The sequence below is a fragment of the Callospermophilus lateralis genome, chromosome 1 (assembly GCF_048772815.1).
Source record: "Callospermophilus lateralis isolate mCalLat2 chromosome 1, mCalLat2.hap1, whole genome shotgun sequence".
In the NCBI taxonomy this organism is placed as follows: domain Eukaryota; kingdom Metazoa; phylum Chordata; class Mammalia; order Rodentia; family Sciuridae; genus Callospermophilus; species Callospermophilus lateralis.
In genome coordinates, this window is record NC_135305.1 from 156,815,783 (window position 1) to 156,840,116 (window position 24,334).

The 24,334-nt window shown below is 37.7% G+C and overlaps 1 protein-coding gene across 4 annotated transcripts in view; it reads left to right on the forward strand.

The window, feature by feature from the left end:
* Pptc7 (protein phosphatase targeting COQ7) overlaps window positions 1-24,334 on the forward strand; it is a 41,194-nt gene that overhangs the window by 9,585 nt on the left and 7,275 nt on the right. For 2 of the 4 annotated variants that reach the window (XM_076852170.2, XM_076852212.2), the window contains exons 2-4: window positions 4,163-4,418; window positions 14,392-14,571; window positions 21,006-21,204. In XM_076852170.2, the coding sequence (XP_076708285.1) occupies window positions 4,352-4,418; window positions 14,392-14,571; window positions 21,006-21,204 (446 nt within the window). In that variant the 5' untranslated portion in view covers window positions 4,163-4,351. Of the gene's footprint in view, window positions 1-3,211; window positions 3,262-4,162; window positions 4,419-14,391; window positions 14,572-21,005; window positions 21,205-24,334 lie in introns of those variants that run through there. The other 2 variants (XM_076852204.2, XM_076852077.2) reach the window with 2 other exon arrangements.

Consider the following 24,334-nt stretch of genomic DNA (forward strand, 5'->3'; position numbering starts at 1 on the left):
CTAGGTGAGCACTCTACTGCTGAGCCAAGTTTCCACTTTTTAAAAAATAACTTTATTTTATTTATTTGTCTATTTTCTTTTTAATGTGGTGCTGAGGATTGAACCAGTGCCTCACACATGCTAGGCAAGTGCTCTACCACTGAGCCACAACCCCAGCCTTTATGCATTGTTTTTAAAACTATTTCTCTTGGTTCTTGAGCTGCCACTTTGATCTGATCATTGTTTTTCTCGTTAATGTATACTGAATTCACTGGACAATCAAAGGTCTTTGAATGATAGGGTGTGTTGTAAATACATTCTATACATATATATTAATTTATTTACAGATCTTTTGAATTCAGTGAAGTCAATTAATACTTATCTGTAACCATCTTATTCTTTTAACAGGATTTTAAATTGAAAAATAGTTGACTCTTAGTGGCTTAAGGGAGATAAACTTTTTCAACACTTTAGTCAGGTTTTATAACTGAAGTAAAAGAATAAGGAACAGTGTTTCTGCTTTATGAGTCATTATCAAAGTTTCTCTGAAAATATGTACATGTTGCAGTGTAATAAGGGCAAGGGATAAATTGGAAAGTCTGAAACGAAGCCTTTGCTTCAAACTAGCTCATGCAATAAATATAATTTTTAAAAAATATTTATTTTTTAGTTGTAGTTGGACTCAATACCTTTATTTCACTTATTTATTTTTACGTGGTGCTGAGGATCGAATCCAGGGTCTGGCTTGTGCAAGGCGAGCGCTCTATTGCTGAGCCACAATCCCAGCTCAATAAATATATAATTTTGTGTGAAATATATAGTTGTATTTGTTAACCTTTATTTTATCAGGAGTTTCTAAAACAGGCTCCTTTTTCTCTCAGTGTGATTTGGAGTCCCAGAATCTAGACCTAGACAAAGAAATTCAAGAGAGAATTTGTTCTCTTGTCCCTCATTTCACAGAGGAGGAAACTAAAGCTTAGAGAATTTGGCTAATGCCCTGGGTTCATTCAGTAGCAAAGAAAGCAGAGAGGGGGGTTATCTCCAAACCTCTCTTCAGTGTTCTGTTTGACAGCCTTCTCTTTTTACAGTTCATGTGTGAAGGATCTCGCACTGAACTCCACCCAGACAAAAATCCTTGTGTAATACCAGAATTTGAGGCTGGGTTCCTTTTCTTTGGAGTTTTTAGGTGACAGTTTGTATACCAGTGCATAGGTATTCACTTAACAAAGTGTAGGTATTCTTTTTTTTTTTTTTTTAATATTTACTTTTTAGGTGTAGTTGGATACAATACCTTTATTTAATTTATTTATTTTTATGTGGTGCTGAAAATTGAACCCAAAATCTCGCACGTGCTAGGCGAGCGCTCTACCGCTGAGCCACAACCCCAGCTCACAAAGTGTAGGTATTATAACTTTTCTTTGCAATCAACTGAATTCATGGTTTATTGGTTTCTTCCTGTTAGACCTTGAACAGGTGCTGTGAAAAGACTAAGATGAAAAAAAAAAAAAAAAGATTTCAACCCTCAAGTTTCATAGTCTATAGGGGAAGGCAAATAGATGGACAGGACAGTATAAAAGAACATAACATTAGGTGTGTGAAGCACAGAGTCAGGTCTAGAGAGATGGGCTTTTTTTGTAAGTTGAGGTAAATGAGAAGAATGGTGAGACCCTCCAGATTGTCTGAGATTGAGACTGAGTGCTGAGCTCCAAACTACAGCTGTCTTGACTGCTGAAACTGGGATAAGGAAAGCTATTGACAATTGCTGTTAGAAAAAAGACTGAGACTTGGGCTGGGGATGTGGCTCAAGCGGTAGTGCGCTCACCTGGCATGCGTGAGGCCCAGGTTCGATCCTCAGCATCAAATACAAAGATGTTGTGTCCACCGAAAACTAAAAAATAAATATTAAAAAATTCTCTCTCTCTCTCTCTCTCAAAAAAAAAAAAAAAAAGAGAGACCAAATTGTTGAAGGCCATAATTGCTATGTTAAAGAATATTGTTTTTTTGTTTTTTTTTTTTTTTTGGTAGGAAGTTATAAAAGATATTTTTGCTTTTGTTGAATTGGGTTATTTTGTATTTATTTATTTATTTATTTATTTTTGTAATTGTAGATGGGCAGAATGCCTTTGTTTTGTTTATTTTTATGTAGTGCTGAGGATCGAACCCAGTGCCTCATGCATGCTAGGCGAGCTCTCTGCCGCTGAGCCCCAGCCCCAGCCCTGGTTTGGTTATTTTTGAAGCAGCAGCATATTCAAATGATTCAGCATGGTTATCAAAATGGTACAAAGTGAAGTCTCCTCCTCACTCTTGTCTCCTAGATACAAAGTCCCTCATCTAGGAGGTAACTAGTATTACTAGTTTCTTATGTTTCTGTTGAGAGAATGTTTTAAACACATAAAAGCAAATAAGGATAGCATGTACATGCCAGGTGTTTAGAGGAGTAACATGGACATCGCCATGTTTCGAAAAGATAAGTTGATATAAAAGGTGTAATGGGAGGGGCCGGGGTTGTGGCTCAGTGGTAGAGAGCTTGCCAAGCATGCATGAGGCACTGGGTTCGATCCTCAGCACCACATAAATGTAAAATAATGATATTGTGTCCACCTAAAACTAAAAAATAAATATATATTTTAAAAAGGTGTAATGGGAGAACAGAAGGAAAGACCAATTAGGATGAAAGGGAGGTTGAAGTTGGTTTGCACCTGGCAGATTCTTTAAGGCTTCTGTCCTGGAAATATGGGTGGTTGCAATCCAGGAGATGCAAGAAAAGGTTCAAGTTTGAAAATAGAAGACAGGTTTGGTGCAAAAGGCATTTTAGTGGCAGAATCATCAGGTTTGTGGGGTGCTTTAATACATCTAACCTGGATTGAGTTCTAAGTGCTGGGGCAGTGAGGCTTGTTAGAGTCACCTGTTCCCAAACACCTAGCCCACACTGGGCTTACCCTATAAGGCTAAGCCTGGGCCTCCACACATCATCTCTAGGTGTGGCAAGGGTTGAGAACTGCTGGGGATGAAACAATCATTTGAGGCACTTGGATTATTATAGTGACAAAAGAAAATAGTCCACTTTATGTTTAACTAGATTTTCTTTCTTTCTTTCTTTTTTTTTTTTTTTTGTGTTACCAGAGATTAAACCCAGGGGTGCTTAACGACTGAGCCACATCCCCAGACCTTTTTATATTTTATTTACTGACAGGGTTTTGCTTAGAGCCTTGCTGAGTTGCTGAGGCTGGCTTTGAACTCTCAATCCTTCTGCCTCATCCTCCTGAACTGCTGGGATTACAGGTGTGCACCATTGTGCCCTATTCAGATTTATTTATTTCTCTTTTTTTAAATTAAATTTTCTTGTTGGCTTTTTTTATACCTTTATTTTATTTGTTTTTATTTGGTGCTGAGGATGGAACCCAGTGCCTCCCATGTGTTAGGCAAGTGCTCCACCACTGAGCTATAATCCCTGCCTCTGTTCTTTCTTTCTTTATTTATTTATTTTGAATTTTTTAATATTTATTTTTTAGTTTTCAGTGGACACAACATCTTTGTTGGTATGTGGTGCTGAGGATCGAACCTGGGCCGCACGCATGCCAGGCGAGCGTGCTACCACTTGAGCCACATCCCCAGCCCTGTTCTTTAATTTTTATGTGGTGTTGGGGATTGAACCCAGGGCCTTATGCATGCTAGGCATGTGTTTTACCACTAAGCTATCTCCTCAGCCCCCTAAGATTTCCATTTTAAATGAGGACTTTCTAAGTTTGAATTCTGACACATAGTAGGTGGCATGCACTGAAGAGATGTTTAGTAATTGAGATTACTTCAGAGTCACTTCTAGGAGTGAATATATACTTTGCATTCATCTATGCAAAGTATAGATGAATCTTTTTTCCTTGCATTTTTTTTTTTTTGGAGATACATGTTTATTGTTTAGAACTTGAAAATGTTACTTTTAAATGTTAATGGAATATTGCATAGTGGTATATGTGTAACTGGAAAAGCTGAATGTACCACTCATCTTTTATACATTTCTGTGAGTGTTCATTGTCTTTTGGTTGTGACCACAGACCAGTGTTTGTAGAGCTGGTGGCATACAGACATGGGTCAAAGACTCCTTTTTTCTGATTGCTACAGGCTAGCCTAATCTGTGTGCTGCTAGTTGGACTTCCTCACTGATAGGCATAACTCTCATTTACAGAATGTCTGCTGAGCTGAGCATTGTGGCAGACACTTGGAACACATTATGCTGTTCCACACACCGGCCCTGTGAAGGATAAGATTCTCATTTGCAAGCGAAGATACTGAAGCTCAGAAAGCTGTCCAAGGACGCCCATCCTGGATCTGGAGCTGGAGCTGGAGCTGGAGCTCAGATCTGTCTCCAGAGCCTATGCCCTTGACCTGTGTACACACTGCCTTTCAAGTCAGAAGCGATCTTCAGACTTTCTTTTACAAAGGTGTTTTTTGCTGAGTCTGAATACTATTTAGTTATGAGCTATCCCTAAGCTAATAGTGGAGCAGAGACCCTTAATTAAGACAAATAGAAGCGTTGTTGACTTTTGTGGCCTCGGGCCTGCCTTTCCTTCCAAGGGACCTCCCAAATGCCCTAACTCATGCTGTGAATTGTTTAGCTGATTAATGGTGAGAGGTTTCTGGTATGGATTTAATAGGCATTTACCTGGAGGCCAGGTTTCTCTTCTTAGAGCAGAGTTTCTTAGAGCAGAGCTCTCACCTAACCTTTTTGACTTGTGCTTTATCCTTAGTTTAAATCATAGGGAAATACTCAAAATGCCTCCTCTTCAACGTCTTCCAGACTGATTTTCATCCTTCAAGGCTCATTTTAGACCCTTTGCTTCTTCATGAATTCTTTTCTAATTCCTTCAGCTAGATATGCTCTGATTCTCCTTGCTTTTGTTTTTATTGGTTCATATTTATTTTGTTTTATTATAGTCATGGATCTTAAATTTCTCTAAACCCCCACTACCACAATCATAATCCCTTGATTTTATGTTCCCATGAACAGAACTCTTAGCACGTGTAAATCCGTTTATGTCTTTCACTACAGTGTCTCTCAACATGGTTGGATAACTTTAATATTGAATGTAAAGATAGAATGTAGATTTAATTAGTTCTTGTTATCCCTCCCATAAAAGTAACATATACTCATTGTGAAAAATTGGAAAGTATGAGACATAAAAAGAAAAAAAATTACTCTTTGTCCTACCACTCAATGATTGTTACTTAATTGAAAATGTAGAGTAAAAATAGGATTAGTGTTCAGAAATTAAGAGATAGTCCTCCACTTGGCAGGTTTATCCAAAGAAATTATGTTCTTTTGGGGTGGGCAGAGAACATGTGCCAGGGCTACATGTGACTCTTAGAAATAAGGCCCTTATTTTTATACAGGGGTGAAGAAAAACAGGGTAAATAGTAGCCTCTTCGATGTTAGGTCAGGGATGTACAATTTAGAGGTTGGATGTGGTTCTGCACACCTACAGTCCCAGTTACTCCAGAGGCTGAGACAGGAGGATAGCTTGAGCCTAGGGGGTTTGGGTGAGAGCAGAACCTCGTCTTTAAAAAGAAGAAGGTTATACAGCTTAATTGTTACTAATATTAGGTTAATCTTAAGGACCAGAAAGATTAGATCTAGAAAGATTTAATTATAAAGAGAGAACTTTTCTCTCAGCTTAAAGAGCCAGTGTATATCTTGCCATTCATTGCTTTTTACTTCCTTACATGTTAAATTATTTGGTTTTGTATAACATTCCCTAATGCCTAAAAACTAACAGAAGCCACAGCTTTAATGGAGGCCCTTAATTTGGTAACTCGTGTGTTGTCATTTATTATAATAACTTTATAACTTAAAATGCAACATGATACCCTGCCCCCTTCCTAAATGGTTTGTTGCTTATTCCTATCCAGAAAGCATTGCTAACAGCATTTATCATGTGAGGAAGATACTGTTGCAGGCCAGATAGGAATGAAGTGACCTTTTCAGTGACTTAACCTTCAACTCTGCAGTTTCTGGAGAGAAGGCCAGTGATAATGTGCCAAGTCTATAAATTACAAGTTCCCCAAGCCACAGTAGATAATTTCACATTAAGGCTGTGGTATTTAAAGAAAAGAGGTAAAGTTAGAGGAAGAACTTTTTAAAATTGATTTTAAGTTTCTTTGCCCCTGTTTTCTAAGCCTTTTTCACTGCTGTTTAAGGCAAAGAAACTGCTCAGACAGTCCAGAAATTATTTTCTCAAATTAATGAGTGTTCTGGATAATAGAGAGGGGTATGTCAGAGTGTGTGTGTGTACACTTTAATTTGATTAATTGTTAAGTAATTTCACATTTACTAACTAGTAAAGAATAGTCAGCTATTTTGTTTAGGATTCTAAAACATAAAATTGACCATTTGTTTCCACTCTAATAAGTTATTTTTCATCAATTGTCCTGGGGAGTTCCATTTCTTAGGTTTCATTTTACACATTTTATTATATGATTGAGCCTTTCTTCCTTTCCATCCTTTTAGATTCATTTGAGTTAATTGTTCTGCTTAGAGATTTAAAGGTCTTGACATAGGCTCAGTCTCTGGTGAATCAAAAGATGCAGGTTTCATAGTGATTAATGCAGTACGCTTGCTTTGGGGTAAACATGTCTTGCTTACTAACGCAGGCAGAATAGAATAATCTATATAATTTCATCTCCACAAAACTGAAAGCACTGTTAGTCAAAGCACATTGTACTTCTAAATAACTTGACTGTTGAATATACATTTTTTAATATCCTGCTTTTTGTTCTCTGGGATAATCATTTGCAGATACATTTCACAGTCCTGAATCACAGAGGAGCGTTCTTAAGTATCCCAATAGTTGAGGCTTAAAAAATATTAATATAAAGGTGATCTATTCCATTTGGTAGCAAATTGAATTTATCCTCAGGTGTCATTTTTCTCCAGTTTTTAATGCTTCATGTTGTGATCCCTTTAGACAGTTAAGGCTCAGTCTGAGAATGCTAGATGGTAGTATTTGAAAAAGAGTCTTAGAATGTAACTAGTTTTTCATTAGAACCTTGCTGCAGAGTGACTCCTGCTATTTCTAAACTCTCATGATCTAGCCAGATCCTCAGTCAGTTTCTCCTTTGGAGTTTCAGTTCATTATCAAGTATTCATCCTAGCAGATAAGATGTGATTTACTGACGGAAAAACAATCCCTGTAGAACCAGCTTGTTTCTTTGGAGTGTGAGGCTCCATGTAAAACACTTCAAGATGTAAGGAATAGAGAGGTACTACCTCAGATGCTATGTGCTAAAAATGTTTTTATATAATAAAATTGCTACTGGGCTGCAGACATAGAGGTAGAGTGCTTGCCTCGCATGCACATGGCCCTGGGTTCAATCCCTAGCACCACACACAAAAAAACCCAAAAAACAGAAAACTAAGTTTTCTTCATTGATATTTATATTAAAATTGAATTTTAGTATTCTCTGAGCACCACTTTCTTTTAAAAAATGTTTTGTAAGTTATTGTATGTCCGTCTGGAGATGAGTATCGTAGACAGGGCTCAAGAAGGACGGCAACATCATACTGACAGCTGTTAATGGAGGACAGTGCTTAGTTTAGAAGTCTTTCTCAAGGTGAGCCTTTTGCAGCTACACAGGTCAGTGGCCACGTGTAACTGGGAAGATGGGATTTTAAAAATTCTATGATTTGAGTTTGCTTACCAAACTTTTTTTTCTTCAACCGATTTTCCTAGAACAAAGCTATTAAGTAAAATTATGTAACTAATAAAAAGCTAAGGATTTTTAAAGTACAGCAAACTTTGATTGATTGGTTGTTAGTTTGAAGTACTAGGGAGCCAATCCAGTGGCAGTGCATGCTAGGCTTGCGCTCTATCACTGATCTACACCCCACCCCTAAAACTTTGTTTTCAGATGGTTATACCTATGGCAAAACAAGAACATTGATAATTAGAAAAATAACAATTTGTTGTTACTTAGAATTTTCTTCTCAAAAAGATAACATTTAAATGATAGGAAACTTACCAGCGTTAGTCTTTTCTCTCTCTTAACTCTTCACTTTTAGAAAGCAGTCTATGACAAACTTAATCACATTCTCTCTAAAAAACTCATAAATATCGTATTTGCTATTTGATCATTTTCTACTTCAAAAAAACTATGTTTCCACTTAAATGATAGAACTAAAGAAATTTTCTGTGCCTTAAGTCTCTGCTTAGCCTTTCACTCAGCTATTTTGGATATGTAACCATGATCTTAATCTAATAATAGTTGTAATTGGATTTGGGGCCAAAGGAAACACTTAAGCTAGATGTGTGCTCACAGAATGTTATTAATGGAGACATAAGATGATTACAGTGAATTAAAGGAAGTAGTTTTTTAAAAATATTTATTCTTAAGTTTTAGGTGGTCACAATATCTTTATTTTACATTTATGTGGTGCTGAGGATGGAACCCATGCATCTAGGCGAGCACTTTACCACTGAGCCACAACCCCAGCCCAACGGAAGTAGTTTCTACATTCATTGAAAACTCTTTATCTTGGCATTCAAGGCCTTTTTAGTTATTAATTCAGCCTGCATTTTCAGCTTCTCTACCTCTGTAGAGATTATGACATTCTGACAAACTGGATACTTGGCTATTCCTTAAAATTGATCAGTTTATCATATCTACAGTTATAATTTGATGCCTAGAGCAAGATAAAATTCACAAATGAGTTATTTGGCCAGGAATTCTCATTTCTAAGATAAAGTCAGTGCAAGCATACTTGGGCACCCAATCTTAATTACTCTCTATATCCTCCCTGAGCATTTCATCCACCAGTATGGTATCATTTCTCAGATCCAGAGATGTTTGGCCCTGACTAGCTTTGCCAGCTGCAGACTCAGAAGTTTCTGACTTTATAAAGAACACTTCCACAAAAATATCCCGCTGGCACCTGCAACTCAGTCTTCTAAAGGTGTTTCCAAATCTAACCAGTACTCATCCAGCTTCCCCAAATCCAGAAACCTATTGATATAGGACATATTGAACAGATACCTTTTTAAATTTATTAATTTTTTGTATTTCTAGTCATTTGTCTATTCTTTTATAAAAATATCATTATTTGTTTATTTTTATGGTGGTGCTGAGGTTCGAACCCAATGCCTCACATGAGCAAGGCAAGCTCTCTGCCACTAAGCCACAACCCCAGCCCAGTCATTTTCTATTTTTCTTTTTTGATTACCTTCAACCCCAAAAATCTTACAGTTGATACCTGACTTCTGAACCTCTCTCTTCTCCCAACCCATCCTTTACACTTGCTACCAGGATTATTCTTCTGAAATATCAATTGGTTTATATCATTCTACCCAGAAACCTTGATGACTTTCTATTGTCCACAATAGGAATGTACCACAAATTACATAGGTCATCTTAAGTTTCCTAGAAATTACATTTTAAAAGTAACATGGAACTGATGCAGTAAATTTTATTATGTTCGTTTTATATTCAACATAGTAAGATATTGTCCAATTTTTTGTTGGTGGTACTAAGTTTTTGGAATCCAGAGTGCATTTTATACCTAACAGCAAGCATATCTCAGTCCACACCAGACATTCAAATAGCTAGCAGCTCCCTGTTCAACAGGACAGGTCTATAGCATAAACTCTGAGGTTTTTGGACTGACATTCTAGGCTCTCTCCAACATCAGCCACTGCCCTGCATTTTTCAGTGCCTGCTGGCTTACTCATACCCCAGCTACACCTAGTTGCCTGCCATTCTTTGCTTCTCATTACCCTCCCTGCCTGTGGAAATCTGACCAACCCTCCAGGGCCTGCTGAATGCCACTTCTCATGGTGTCCTGATGGCCCTCACCACTGTGTGTGTGTGTGTGTGTGTGTGGTGCTGGAGATTAGAACCCATGGCCTTGTGCATACAAGGCAGGCAGTCTACCAACTGAGTTATACCCCCAGTTTTCACCACTTATTCTTGACACTCCGTGGCAGCATTTGTGGGAGCCATTTGTTTGGTTCCTGTGCAAGTAGTCAAGCACCCCACGAGGAGGAGAGCAGCTCAGGCAAGCTAGGTCTGTTTGCTCTTAGTGATATTCTTTTGCTGTTGGACAGGTGCTGTGCTGACATCTTTGGGATCTTAAGCAGTCTATCAACAGTTATTTTATATTGCCTTTGAAGTGTATTGTGAATGAAATTTCCTTTACATCTGATCATTTCTACTGTTTAAAAAATGTTCTTGCTCTTTGTGGACTAGAACTTTTGCTTATGCAATAGAGGACATGTTAATTTCTGGATAGAACTAACTGCCAAATACGGATAAAACTAGATTTCAAATGACGTGTGCTGTAGGTTATTCTGGCTTTCACCAGATTCTGATCCTGAATAGGACTCTTTCCATTATATTACTTGTTCTTTGTATGTAAATTGCAGATGTATACTAAGGCTTTTTTCCCCATATATATATATATATATATATATATATATATATATATATATATATTTTTTTTTTTTTTAAGTTGTAGTTGGACACAATCCCTTGATTTTATTTATTCATTTTTATGTGGTGCTGAGGATTGAACCCAGGGCTTTGCACATGCTAGATGAGTGCTCTACCACTGAACCACAACCTCAGCCCCTCTCCTGCATCTTTTTTGGAAAGTTTATATACTTTTTGAGTTTCTGTTCTAAAGAGATTTAACCAGTGACTTTTTGCCTGGGATCCTTTGCCTGTGTAAAAAGCAAACAGGTGCCTGAAAGGTTGTGCTCTATTCTGGGAGAAATCTGATTAGGGCTGTGTCAGGTCAGACTCAACCTGCTGACAGATTATTTAGCGAGTGCCAAGATTGACTCTAAATGCTATCTCAGATTTTAATGGTTTTCTTGTGAAGGGCATTTGTAGATGAAATCAAATTGTATTTAAAGTTAATTGTGACTGTTGGACTAGAGACTTCGTAAGAAGAAATTATTCCCTTGAGCAGGCAGTAGTTCAGAAAAGAATGATTCATCAGATGATGTTACAAGGACTATAATTGTATTCCTTGTTTTAACATAAATTATTGTATTTTAAATTGTGGTGAAATCTTAACCCCAGTAAAGCAAAAGTTCCTCAAAAGAATTTTCTAGTATACTACCTTAAGATCTTTTACTAGTTGGACCAAATCTCCATACAAGTACTTGAAAAACAAAGTAAAATATGATATATTTTCCTGGTGATGTAGATTTCTAGACATCCCTGATGCTGTTCTTTCCCTTACTTCTTCTAGTCCCTAGTCCACTGTTCGTTTCTTGGATCCCAAATGTCTGCAAGCCTTTCTCTGTCCAGGAGTCAGGTGGAAACTGATTGCTTACGGTCCCTCTTAAGGCCCTCCTCCTTCTGTTCTTACTCCACACAGCACTCAGAAGGATTTTTCTTTTTTAAACTTTATTATCATTGTCATTATTTAAATTTCATATAGTGGAAAATTTTAAATATATATCAAAGTAGAGAGATGAGTGTATCTCTCATCCAGCTCCAACAATGATCCATTCATGGCCAGGCTTGTCTCATCTACTCCTCCATCACCCACAGCCCTGTGGAGTTATTTGAAACAAATCCTAGGCTTCATGTCATTTAATCAGCTAGTTTGGAATTGCCCCAAAGTGAAATTTCGCTTACTGGTTGGCCACATAAGGTGGGGAAGGTTGGTAATAAGTTCTTTGCCACCCTATTTTTCATCCTCCAGTTCTGGTTCCTCTTTTTCAGGATATGTTCCATTTTTTTTTTTTTTAAAGAGAGAGAGAATTTTTTAATATTTATTTTTCAGTTCTTGGCAGACACAACATCTTTGTTTGTATGTGGTGCTGAGGATCGAACCCGGGCCGCACGCATGCCAGGCGAGCACACTACCGCTTGAGCCACATCCCCAGCCTTTTTTTTTTTTTTTTTTTATAATTACTATCACCAGAAAAATTAGCTTTGTGTTTCATGTTAAGCAACCTTTTTTTTTTTTTTTTTAATAAAGAGAAAGAGAGAATTTATTTATTTTTCAGTTTTCGGTGGACACAACATCTCCACTTTTTATCTCTATGTGGTGCTGAGGATCGAACCCAGCGTCCCGCCACCGCTTGAGCCACATCCCCAGCCCTCATATTAAGCAACTTTTGTACCAAATGCACTCTTTAAAAATGTATGTGAAGCCAGGCACCATGGCGCACTCCTGTAATCCCAATGTCTCGGGAGGCTGATGCAGGAGAATCTCGAGTTCAAAGCCAGCCTCAGCAACAGTGAGGCACTAAGCAACTCAGTAAGACCCTGTCTCTAAATAAAATACAAAAAGGCTAGGGATGTGGCTCAATGATCAAGTACCCCTGAGTTCAATCCCAAGTACTCCCATTCCCATAAAAAAAGGCGTATATGAAAGTTGCATGTACAAAAAATGTTTTTATGGTTAAGGAGTTTTGTGCTCACGAAGTCTTAAAAATGTTTTAAATTCCTGTGGAGAGGGGCCAGGGTTGTGGCTCAGTGATAGAGCACTTGCTGAGCATGTGTGAGGCACTGGATTCGACCCTGGCATCACATTAAAAAAAATAATAATAAACAAAGGTATTGTGTCCATCTACAACTTAAAAAAAAATTTAAATAAATAATAAATAAATAAATTCCTGTGGAGGGTATAACATAGTAATAGAGCTTAAGTTTTAAAAAAGAAAATCATAGGTGCTCATGGTAAAAATAAAATTCAAACAATACCAAATGCTATGAAATAAAAACAGATATTTTCCTTTTGTTCATTGATTTCGTTCACTTCCTTATTTCCAAAACAACTGTTATTAATATTTCTTACAGATCCTTCCAGAAAAAAAAACAAAACACTTAAAGCCTTAATAATATGTATGTCTGACGTATTCTCTCAGTTCCCTTGAATTTAGTAGGCAAGAATTGATTTTAATGTCGAGAAGAATAACTAGCTTAGTGTTTTGCAAGAGGTTGTAGAGGAGATTATATGATACCAACTTTGATGTTTTATTGATGTCCTTGAAACACTAGTTTCCTCTTGATTAAGGACTCTTAAGCAGACACAGAATTCATCAACAGCTCTGTGGACCTGTGGAATTCTCTGCACTAGTGCTGTCCAGTAGATACATAATGTGAGCCACATATGTAACTTTAAATGGCTTTGTATTTACATTAAATAAAAATAGATGGAGTTTTAATAATATATTCTTTTTTAAATTTTTATTTATTGATTGATATGTGGTACTGAGAATTGAATCCAGTGCCTCACACATGCTAGGCAAGAGCTCTACCACTGAGCCACAATCCCAGCCCTAATAATATATCTTTAGTGCTTTATATCCAAAATATTATTTTGTATAAAATTAATGAGAAATTTTACTCTTTTTTTTTTTTTTTTTTTTTTTAGTTGCTTAAGACAATACAATGATCTTGACCATCCATACATTTGATTCCAATAGGGTATGAATTCTCATTTTTCCACGTGTACAGATTGCAGGATCCATGTGTATACATACAGCAATCCTAGTGTCAGTTGTATTCTGCTGTCCTCCCTATCCTCCCCTCCCCTCCCCTCTCCCCCTCACCTCTCTCTACCCATTCTACTGTGACACTTATCTCTCTCTCTTTTTTTTTTCTTCCCTTCCCCCTCACTCTTATTTTTTCATCCTAAGTTTTCAAAAGCACATTTTAGTGTGGATCAGATACATTTCAAGTGTTCCACAGGCACTTGAAATGGTAATGGCTGTTGTGTGGGACAGCATAGTGGTGTCTCTGAAGGAGGAAGAAAGGGTGTAGAATTTGGTCTTCCTTCCTCCCTCCCTCCCTCCCTCCCTCAAAAAGGAAGAAAGGGTGTAAAATTTGGGTTTGTTTTCTTCTTTCTTTTTCTTTTTTTTTTTTTTTTTTTTAATTTCACAGTTATTGACCACTGTCTGGCATTAAAAGTCTCCTGCTTTTTCGGTGTTTATGTTTTTTTTAAATTGTTGTTTGTGGTTTTTTTGTCTTTGGTGCTAGAGATTAATTGAATGCTGTACCACTGAGCTATACCCAAGCCCTGCTTTTGGTATTCTTAGTGATTGCCAGCTCTGATTCAATTGTATTATCACTAGCGTCAGCACTTTTAAAATATCAGTTTTTGTTCTTATAAAATCAACAGTACTTACAACTCAAGGTAATCCTGCTGAAGTTGAATTCCTGCCAGGTAGGCATTGCCACCCTGTGGTAACTCAAAAGTTTATTCATCAATATATGAAAGACCAAATTTTAAACAGAGAATGTGATTTAGGAATATTAGTATATAAAAACGTTAAACTTGAGCACTTTATTCTGAATTTGGAGTAAGCATGTACTAGTGCATAATAAAATTAATTGTTAGGAGAAGATGGAGTGATAGTTCCTGTGAAATTGGTGATGATATTCTTTATATGTAATTTATTTTAGGGGTCGCAGATGGTGTAGGAGGATGGAGAGACTATGGAGTTGACCCATCTCAGTTCTCAGGGACTTTAATGCGAACGTGTGAACGTTTGGTAAAAGAAGGAAGGTTTGTACCAAGTAATCCCATTGGAATTCTCACCACAAGCTATTGTGAGCTGCTACAAAATAAAGTACCTTTGCTTGGTAAGTAGATACCCTTTGTGTTACCTCTTTAAAGAGTCATTATATGGTTAAAAGTAAAATCAAGAGAGTGATTTACTAGTCTAACTTCTTTCTAAGGCTCTTCCTACTAGGCAGAGTTTGATAAAGAATCTTTGGGTTAACCAAAATTCAGAATACTGCTTGAAGGGAGTGTAAAAAGGTTTAGCAACATTGGAAAACAATTTGATATTGTCAAATAAAATTAATCATGAATGTACAGTATGCCCCAGCAATTCTTTTAGGTATTTATGATAAATGTGAGAAACTCCTGTGCAACTGTATTCCAAGAGCTAGATACAGGGATGTTCTAGTAGCATTGTTGTTATAGCAGAAAATTGGAAACAGCCTAAAAATGCATCAGTAGTAGAAAGATGCATTGTGAAAAGGAACAACTTAAAGCTGCTTGCAGTACTCAGAAATACATTGTGACGGTTAAAGAGGACTTTGCAAATTACTACCTGACAGTTAGTTCTATTCCATGTATTTCATGTACAGAAACCTAAAAGTTAGAACTGTATTGTTCATGGATTCTAAAATAAGGTAAAAGAAGAAAGAAAAGCAAGAGATTATAAAATTTAAAATATAATTCTGTCCTAGGGAGGAAGAAAGGGTCTAGTATCTGGCCTGCAGAGTTCAGGTGATTGCCTGTGGGGAGTGGAAGTTGTAGAACCTCCAGGCTACTAACACTTGATTAGTCCATGAAATAGTTTGGCACAAATTAGATCCCTGTTAACCTTATATTAGGAAACTTAAAAACAGACACCTCTCATTTGCTTATCTAGTATGCTAATGTAGCATCTTTTGGCCAGCTTTCTGCATTTATTTGTTAAATGGTTTCCTGGGAACTTAGCCTTTGGAGCATGCTCTCAGAAAGGGTGTTATTAAGTTTCTGTTAATTGCCAGCACTTTGTGGTTATTAGAAGACCTCCCACCCAGTCACCATCCACACTTAAAATCAGGCTCTGTTCAGTGTTTCTGAAGATTGCCATGTTGTAGAATTTGCCTTCAGTTTAAATCCTTTTTAGGGAGGGTTCCTTTTAATCACTCTGCCATCTTTAGTGTTCTCCATGCTGTGCTTAAATAGCTTGTTTTCCTTCTAACTGAAGAGAAATCATGTCTTGCAGTTTCAATATATTCTACTTTTCTTAATATCTCTTGTTTTGAACATGCAATCTGGAAAATGCTTGGCACAGCAAAACATTATAGATTTATTTCCAGTATTTCTTTGTCAATTTGCTATATGACTTTGAGCAAAGCATTTAACTGTGACCCATTGCCTTCAAAGTTGAAATGGAGAAAGAAAGAGCGCGCCCAGACAAATTCCAGGGGGCTGCTGACTCCTATGTTCCTATGAGTGCCTCTGCTGGCACCTTCCCACCCCACCCCCATCCTTCACTTTGATTGGTGACAGCCAATTACAAAACAGCTATCTTGTTTTGTTTTGTTTTTTGTTAAAATTTTTTTTAATATAGTTGTAGATGGACAGAATGCCTTTGTTTCTTTTTGTTTGGTGCTAATGATCAAACCCAGTGCCTCACACATGCTAGGCAAGTGCTCTGCCACTGAGCTATCTTGTTTGCCCCAGCCCCTATCTTGTTTTTCTTTTTTTTTTTTTTTTTTGTACTTTAAAAGCTTTGGGGCGGGCTGGGGTTGTGGCTCAGTGGTAGAGCACTTGCCTAGCACGTGTAAGGCACTGGGTTTCAAGCCTCAGCACTGCATGTAAATAAATAAATAAATAAAAATAAAGGTCCATCAATAACAACAACAACAACAAAAAAAAAACATGAAGCCCTGGGCACCTGCTCTTTAAAAAAAAAAAAAAGAAGAAGAAGAAGAAGAAGCTTGAAGCTTTGGGGCACTGTGGCGTACATCTGTAATCCCAGCGGCTCCAGAGGCTGAGGTAGGAGAATCATGAGTTCAAAGCCAGCTTTAGCAACAGCAAGGCACTAAGCAACTCAATGAGACCCTGTCTCTAAATAAAATACAAAGAAGGGCTGGGGATGTGGCTCAGTGGTCAAGTGCCTCTGAGGTCAATCCCTGATACCTACTCGCTCCCCCCAAAAAAAGCTTTGAGCTTTTGCAGGTCTTTTTTCCTACCTCTGCTTCCCTTCCTGTTTACCTTCATATAACATGGAGATAATAGTAAAATAAATTTTAAGGACATTTTTTAAGTGGTTTACCTACATTGAATATTGTGATTATTTTTTTCTCCTAAAAGATGCATTGAAATAGCCTTTTGTTGTCATTTTTGTTGTCGTTGTCATTGTCCCCCCCCCCCCGCCCCCCAATCTCTGGGCTGTTTGTAACTAAACTCAGGCAAATTTTGGGAAAGACCAGCTGCTGAGCTTTGCTAAAACTCAGTTGTACTTGTAAATAGTGACAATTACAAGATTAAGTAATTTTTTTAAAAAAAAATCCAGCAATTGCTTAAAAGCCTACAAAATAAACCCAACATAAAGAGCAAGCCAGTGGCTGAATCACTTATTTATCTGAATTTCTAGCTGCTTTGAGGCTGGGTTGGCATCACGGGCTATTGGTTGTACTTCCTCAGAAAACTTAAGTACATATGCAGAGATCTCAAGAAGCCAATGTATCTGAAGAATTTGAGGGGTCAGTCCTAATAAGGTTATCCCTTTCTCTGCTGCACAAAGGCTTAGTAGTAGATTACAAAATAAGGGCTGAGTGATAAAAATATTTCTATTTTAGCCTGAGGGATTTGCCTGAGTGCCTGTCTGTGGGTCAATTGTCTGAATATCCAGCACTCATTCTCAGCTCCTTCTTTTTTTGCATTTTTTTCCCTTGCTTGTTTCTCTCCAAAACATAAGAAGATAAGCTCTTCTCCCAATATTAGGCTATTGAGGCCTGAGCACACACCACCAATTTGAGGAGGCAAAGGAGAAGTATACACTGCAAACCTGCAAGACTGAGTTTGGGTTTGTGCTGTTGCTTCAAATACTATAAAGCTCCATTGCTCAGGAGGATTGATTTTAACCTCTAGGACTACTGCCATGGGGGTAGCAAAAAGCCTGTCTTTGTCAGTAATAGTGAGTCAACATCAGTCCTTCCTGCAGTAAAATTTCCAAGACTATGCTACTCATCGGTCATTTTTCATTCTTAGGATCTAATTCCATCAACCTTCGGAAGATCTTTTTTGTGGCATTCTATTACTGATAAATAGTTTTTGTTAATCAACCTTAGGAAGGAAAACAAATTGGTGATCTTGCTCTACTATAAGCTACGGAGTAGGTTTTGACAATACTTTTAATTAGTTACAACACCCATTTTTTTTTCTTTGACATTTAAGGGATAGGGACTTGTGATCTAACAGTAATGTCAGTTTAGTTCCAACACAGTACTATAAATAACAAGGAAATAGAATTTCTGAACATTAGGATGAGAAGCTTGCTTGTATTTAAGTTGTTTACATTGTTATATATTTTCATTTAAGACATCATTAACAAAAATTAGATACCCATAATGCCACTAAGAAAATTTAAGATTATAATGATTATGCTCAAATCTTTTTCTTCACATTTATGCAAAGAATAATGGTAAATGCAATTGAGTTTACTTTATGCTTACAAAGCCCCATGAGGTAAGTACAAAGGAACTTTGTTCCCCATTCGGTTAGGAAGAAACAAGCCTACAGAGAACAGGTGGCTTGCCCATGGGCACGCAGCTAGAAGACGACGGCACACTGGGATTTCACATAGCTGGTTCCACAGCCTGTTGCTTTGTTTTGCTCTTTAACTGTGATTTTAGTAGTTTAGACTTTGCCTACTGATGCATTTCGTTTTTTAATTTACTTATAGTAAGTTTCACTCTTTGATGGAGTTCTTTAAATTTCCCTTTTTTTAAAGGAAACTTTAATACTAGTTTATAATCTACTTATTTTACCTAACTTATCTATTCTTTCCTTTCCACATTTATATTTTAAAAATACTTTTAGTTGTATATGGACACAATATCTGTATTTTATTTATTTTTATGTGGTGCTGAGGATCAAATCCAGTGTCTCATGCGTGCTAGGCAAGCACTCTACCATTGAGCTACAACCCAGCCCCTCCTTTCCATGTATATTTCTTTAACAATTTTAACAGTTATCAAATAGGTTTCTGTTTTAAGTGTTGACATGACTTAACTAATTTTAATCCTTTGAGACAACTCTATAAGGTAGTTACTGTCATTCATATTTTTGTAAATGAAGATACTAAAGCATGGAAAGGTTAAGTAATTTGCTCCAGGTCACATAACTAGTAAGTGGCAGAGCTAGGATTCAGATGCAGGCCGGCTGAATCTAGAATCTATGTTCCTCTAAGTATTACATGATGGCATATAGCCTTGCATTATATGAGTGTACTGTAACTTAAGCAGTCTCTTAATTTTAGATATTTAGGTTATTTCCAGTTATTTCTTAGTCGTTGTCCCCCGCCTGCCTCCCCCCCCCCCCCATACACACACACAAGATAGGGTCTTGCTAAATTTTCTTTGTTTTTTTCTTGCTAAATTTTCAAGAATGGCCTCAGTTTTTTAGACTGATTCAACAGGATGGTGGTTAGGATGTTTCTAACCCAAGCCAGGACTTGTAAACATGAATTTTCTAAGGTGAAATAAAAACAAACAAAACTCTCCAAAAAAAAAAAAAAAGAATGGCCTCAAACTTGAAATATTCCTGCCTTAGCCTCCTAAGTAGCTGGGATTACATTTGCCATGTGCTCCTCTAATTCTTTCTGATCCTAAACATTGTTTTTTGTACTTAAGTTTTACTTGCATCTCCTACTATTTTCTTGGGATAAATTCTCACAGATGAAATGCTCAATCAAAGAACATATACTTTGTGTGTGTGTGTGAGAGAGAGAGATAGTGCTAGGGATCAAACCCAGGGCCTTGTGCATGCAAGGCAAGCACTCTACCAATTGAGCTACATGCATCCCCATCCCAGAACATGTACTTTTTTAAAAAAATATTTTTTTTAGTTGTAGATGGACATAATATCTTTATTTATATGTGGTGCTGAGGATTGAATCAATGCCACACATGTGCAAGGCAGGTGCTCTACCACTGAGCTACAGTCCCAGCCTAAACATGTACATTTTTCAGGGCTATATTGCCCGCAGAAAGGTGGTTTAATTTTATTCTTTACCATCACAGAATAAGAGTGATCATGTTCCCTGCACTTAGGCCAGTACTATGCAATACCTTCTTTTAACTCTTATTAAGCTAATGTACTGATGAGCTGATCATTTTTTCAAATGTTACAGATTATTTACATTTATTTCTTGGTGAACTGCATGTTTTTCTGGTAGAGATAGGTCTAGGTTTAACTTGTAGTAATTGAAAGTGGTCCTTTCTAGTTGTACCGTCAGCCTTTTGGTCTGAGGAGGGATAAGCCTCCGTGTGCAACAGAGGTAAACAGAGCTCTGTGGGAACTGCTTGGAATGTGGCCTCTTCCCATCAAACGCTAGTCTCTGTAAAGTGAACAGGTTGATTCTACAAGCTACCTCTGAAAATTGGTCTTGTTACTTCATAGTGTGTTATTAGTTTTCAATAAAAGTTCTTTATGACTGCAACAGATGGAAATCCGGTTTAAAATTTTTATGTGCCCTGTCTTAAATGTTAGTGCATTTTGTGAAGAAGGCTTCCTGAGTGACTCATGAGAAGTGTTGGGAAAGTGTAACATTTTGATTCTGGCATTTGAATATTAAAACTTAATAACAACATCCATTTGAGCATTTGGCATAGATTATAGATAGCACTAGTGAAATGAAATAATGTGATTAAATACCAGTCATTTGGGCTGAGATTGTGGCTCAGTGGTAGAGTGCTTGCCTTGCACTCATGAGGTCCTGGGTTCAATCCTCAGCACCACATAAAAATAAATAAATAAAAATAAAGATATTGTATCCACCTACAACTAAAAAAAAAATTAAAAAAAATACCAGTCATTTTTTTCTTTGCCAGTCTCTGCGAAAGGAAGAATGAAAATCCTCAGTGACCCATCTACTTTGTATAATGGAATCTGTTCTTTTTTGTTGTGGTGGTTGTGGTGGTGGGGTGGAACCCAGGGCCTGATGGATGCTAAGCAAGCACTCTGTCACCGAGCTAAACTCCCATCCTATAATCCATTCTTTTCCCACCATGTTGACCCTGATCAGATTATTAGTTGACATTTGTGGGGGTGTAGAGCATAACTAAAACAAATCCTGGGCTAGTGGCATAGCTCAGGAATAGAGCACATGGCTATCATGCATGAGGCCCTAGATTTAGTTCCCCACACTACAGAAAGAAAGAAAAACAAAATCCTATTTAGGCAAGACATTCAAATTATGACATGTTATTCTTTGGAGTTCTGTGATAAAAATGTGTATGTAGAGACCCTAGGGAAAGAAAATAAATGCTGTCCATTTTGTTTCCAGGTAGCAGCACTGCCTGCATCGTGGTGCTGGACAGAACTAGTCACCGCTTACACACAGCGAACCTGGGTGACTCAGGTTTTCTGGTTGTCAGGGGCGGTGAAGTTGTGCACCGATCAGATGAGCAGCAGCATTACTTCAACACTCCGTTTCAGCTCTCAATTGCACCCCCAGAAGCCGAGGGAGTCGTGTTAAGTGACAGGTAATCTCCCCTCAGCCGTTACATTTGAATAGGATATTTCTCACCCACAGGTTCCCTCCCACACCTTGTATACAGTAGGGAACAGGCATTTTGCTATGAAAAAGAAGCCTTAGAATGCTTTCATAATGAGGACCTTCTAGTTGGACTTTGAAAGGTATTTTGTTTGAACTAGTTACAACAGTCAACTTGAATTCCGATAGTCAATAATTTGACAAGACTATGAAGTATTTCAGGTATCAATTTTTAATACCAACATGCATTAGTACATTCAGTTTGTCTGTTAATTTATGTTAGAAAAATGAGTCATTAGTCATTGTTCATGCATGCCACTGCCTGTACAAGTTTTGTGTATATTGTTAGGGAAGCTTATAGACAGACATAATGTTGTATCTGTCAGAATAACTTCCTCATTCTCAGGCCTTCTTATATGCATCCAGTAGAACTGCAGGAAACAGTCAGAAGTGGTCTTGTCCTGCATGTTGTCTATGATAATGTCATTGAGGTGTTCTCTTTTCCTTTCTGACATCTTCTCTCTGTTCATGTTTAAAGTGTTAATACCTTCCTATACAGTTAGAATTTTTTTTGAGTTAACTTTCACATCTTTTCGTAGGTTGAAGTAAGGTTAAGACAGTCTCAGGTTTCACTGTGTTAACAAACTTGTAGGATCTGGCACAAACACTGGCACTTCATAAATAGGTAATGAACCTTTTGTAAACATAGAACCATTCTATCAAGTGCCTTTTTGTTAGTTTTTTTTTCTATTCGCTAGCTCTTATTTAACCAAATCTTAAGTCCAAATTAAGATAAAATGATTATTTCTGCCATCTTCAAATATGAAAAGAACACATTATATAATTAGGTATTTGATGTTGCCCATTTAAAATGTCTGTTGCAGACTTCTAGAGAATAGGAAGTACTTTTTACCTTCAGATTTCAGCAGATTACCATAATTAGAAGAATATTCTTCAATTGTCTATAATACACAGTGATATTAGTTTTATTGGAGTGGGGAGACCTCAGAGCCTCCAGCGCCTCAGTAGATGCCAAGTTCAGCTAATAGTTTTTGGAGAATGGCACTTTAACTCTCCTTTATTTGCTCTTGCTTGTTCTGGCTTTTGAGTGCTGGAGCAGCCCTGCTGGATTACACATGCTATCCTTGGGACACCCTGGTTAGAGCCGCACTCTGCCGGCTTGCCGGCAAGGTGAAGGTGGCTTCCCCTGGATCCCAGAGATAGCCTGCTAGCATGTGATTGCAGCTCATGTTTCAGTGCAGTCAAAAGTTCCCAGCGGCACAGTATGTTCAATCAAAATGGGCAGAACTGCAGCTGGCGGAACACCAAGCTCATGGGTGGGAGTATTAGCAGAGGACAGACTGTCCAATGGGAGCAAGTCTCTCACAGGCAGAATAGCAAAGGCCACTCCTGGGGAAAGAAAAACCTCAGCATAAAATAGAGCATCAGTGCCATCCTGGTCATTAATCTACACTTCTGAAACCTGATTGGTTTTCAAAGACTGAGCAGATGAGTGTCTTGCATAGGAATCAACCTGATTTCCAGTAGTTTTACAAGTGTGTGTGTTTCCTATCTACTGCATGTATCTCTTTAGTTATTGGGCACTCTTTCCATAAAATAGTATTTTAGTCTTAACTTAGAGGTTTTCCTTTAGTGACTGTTTTTACAGAATATTTGTTACATAAATGTGTAAGTTTTCCCTACAAAAGCACATTGCAGAACTTTAGATGTGCCACTTCTTTCCTCAGTCAAGCAAAGAATGGACCAAAAATGTTTTGAGTGCACTCTGTGTAAATCCCTAGGTGTGCACTGATTTTTAGGTCTTTACATATTCTGTAACATCATTTATATAAGTATAGGGGTTTTTCTGTTCAAGCTCAGGTGCCTTGGTTCTGGCCACTCCCATCTGGGTCAGGGCCTTTGAGTTTTTTTCCTGGTATCTATTCCCTAATTACAGGTTAAGGCAGATTATTAAACAGATTATTAAACATCTCATTTTTCCCTCTCCTTGGAAGCCCTGAAGTGGTAAAGGTGGAGAAGAGGGTGAGAATCAGCCTCAAAGGCCCACCTGGGGTTCTCTCCCTTTTTTTTTTTTTTTTGTACCAGAGATTGAACTTGGGCACTCATCCACTGAGCCATGTCCCCACATCACTGAGGTGCTTGGTACCTCAATATTGCTGAGGCTGACTTTGAACTTGGGATCCTCCTGTCTCAGCCTCCTGAGTTGCTGGGATTACAGGTGTGCACCACTGTGACCAGCTTCTCTCCCATTCTTTTTTTTTTTTTTTTTTTTTTTTAACTTTTATTGAAAAATGCTTCTGTGAATGAGATGAAAAGGGCTGATTTACATTTCCCATTGGCTTCTTTTTTGGTGGTGCTGGGGATTGAACCCAGGGCCTTATACATGCGAGGCAAGCACTCTACCAACTGAGCTATAATCCCAGCCCCCTTCTCTCCCATTCTTATGTCTGTTTTCATCACACATTGTGATGAGAAAGATCTCCTGTGTGTGTGTGTGTGTGTGTGTGTGTGTTTGTTTTATTCCTTACTTTGTTTGGCACTAGGGATTGACTGGGGCACTTTACCACTGAGCTACCTACCCAGCCCTTTTATTTTTTGAGACAGGACATCTCTTAAGTTGTTTAAGGCCTCAGCCTTCTGAGTCACTGGGATGACAAGCGTGCACCACTGTGTCTGGCTTCCCATTCTGTTTTTTAAAAGCTGTGCACAAAAAATTTAGTGAACAACTTCCTTCTGTCTGTCCCCAGCCACACATTCTCTAGAAGCAGCCACTGTTACTTTGACTGTCTTCACATTGTTTCTCTGTATTTCGGAGTCTCTACATCTGTGGGTCTCCTCCCTTTTTTTTTCTTTTTGTTACAGAAACAGTTGCATATGCTACACACTGTCTGTGCCATGCTTTCTTCCCTTAACAACATCTTGAAGAGTTTTTTCTTCAATTTGACATACTTTGTTTCTCTAATCATTCGGTCATTTAACAGATGTTTCTTGAAGATGTACATGCCAGTCATACTCATAAATACCAGAGCACTTTGTGACCACTGGGAGATATACAGTCCTTACTGTGCCAGAACCACTGCAGGTGTCTGGAATTCTTA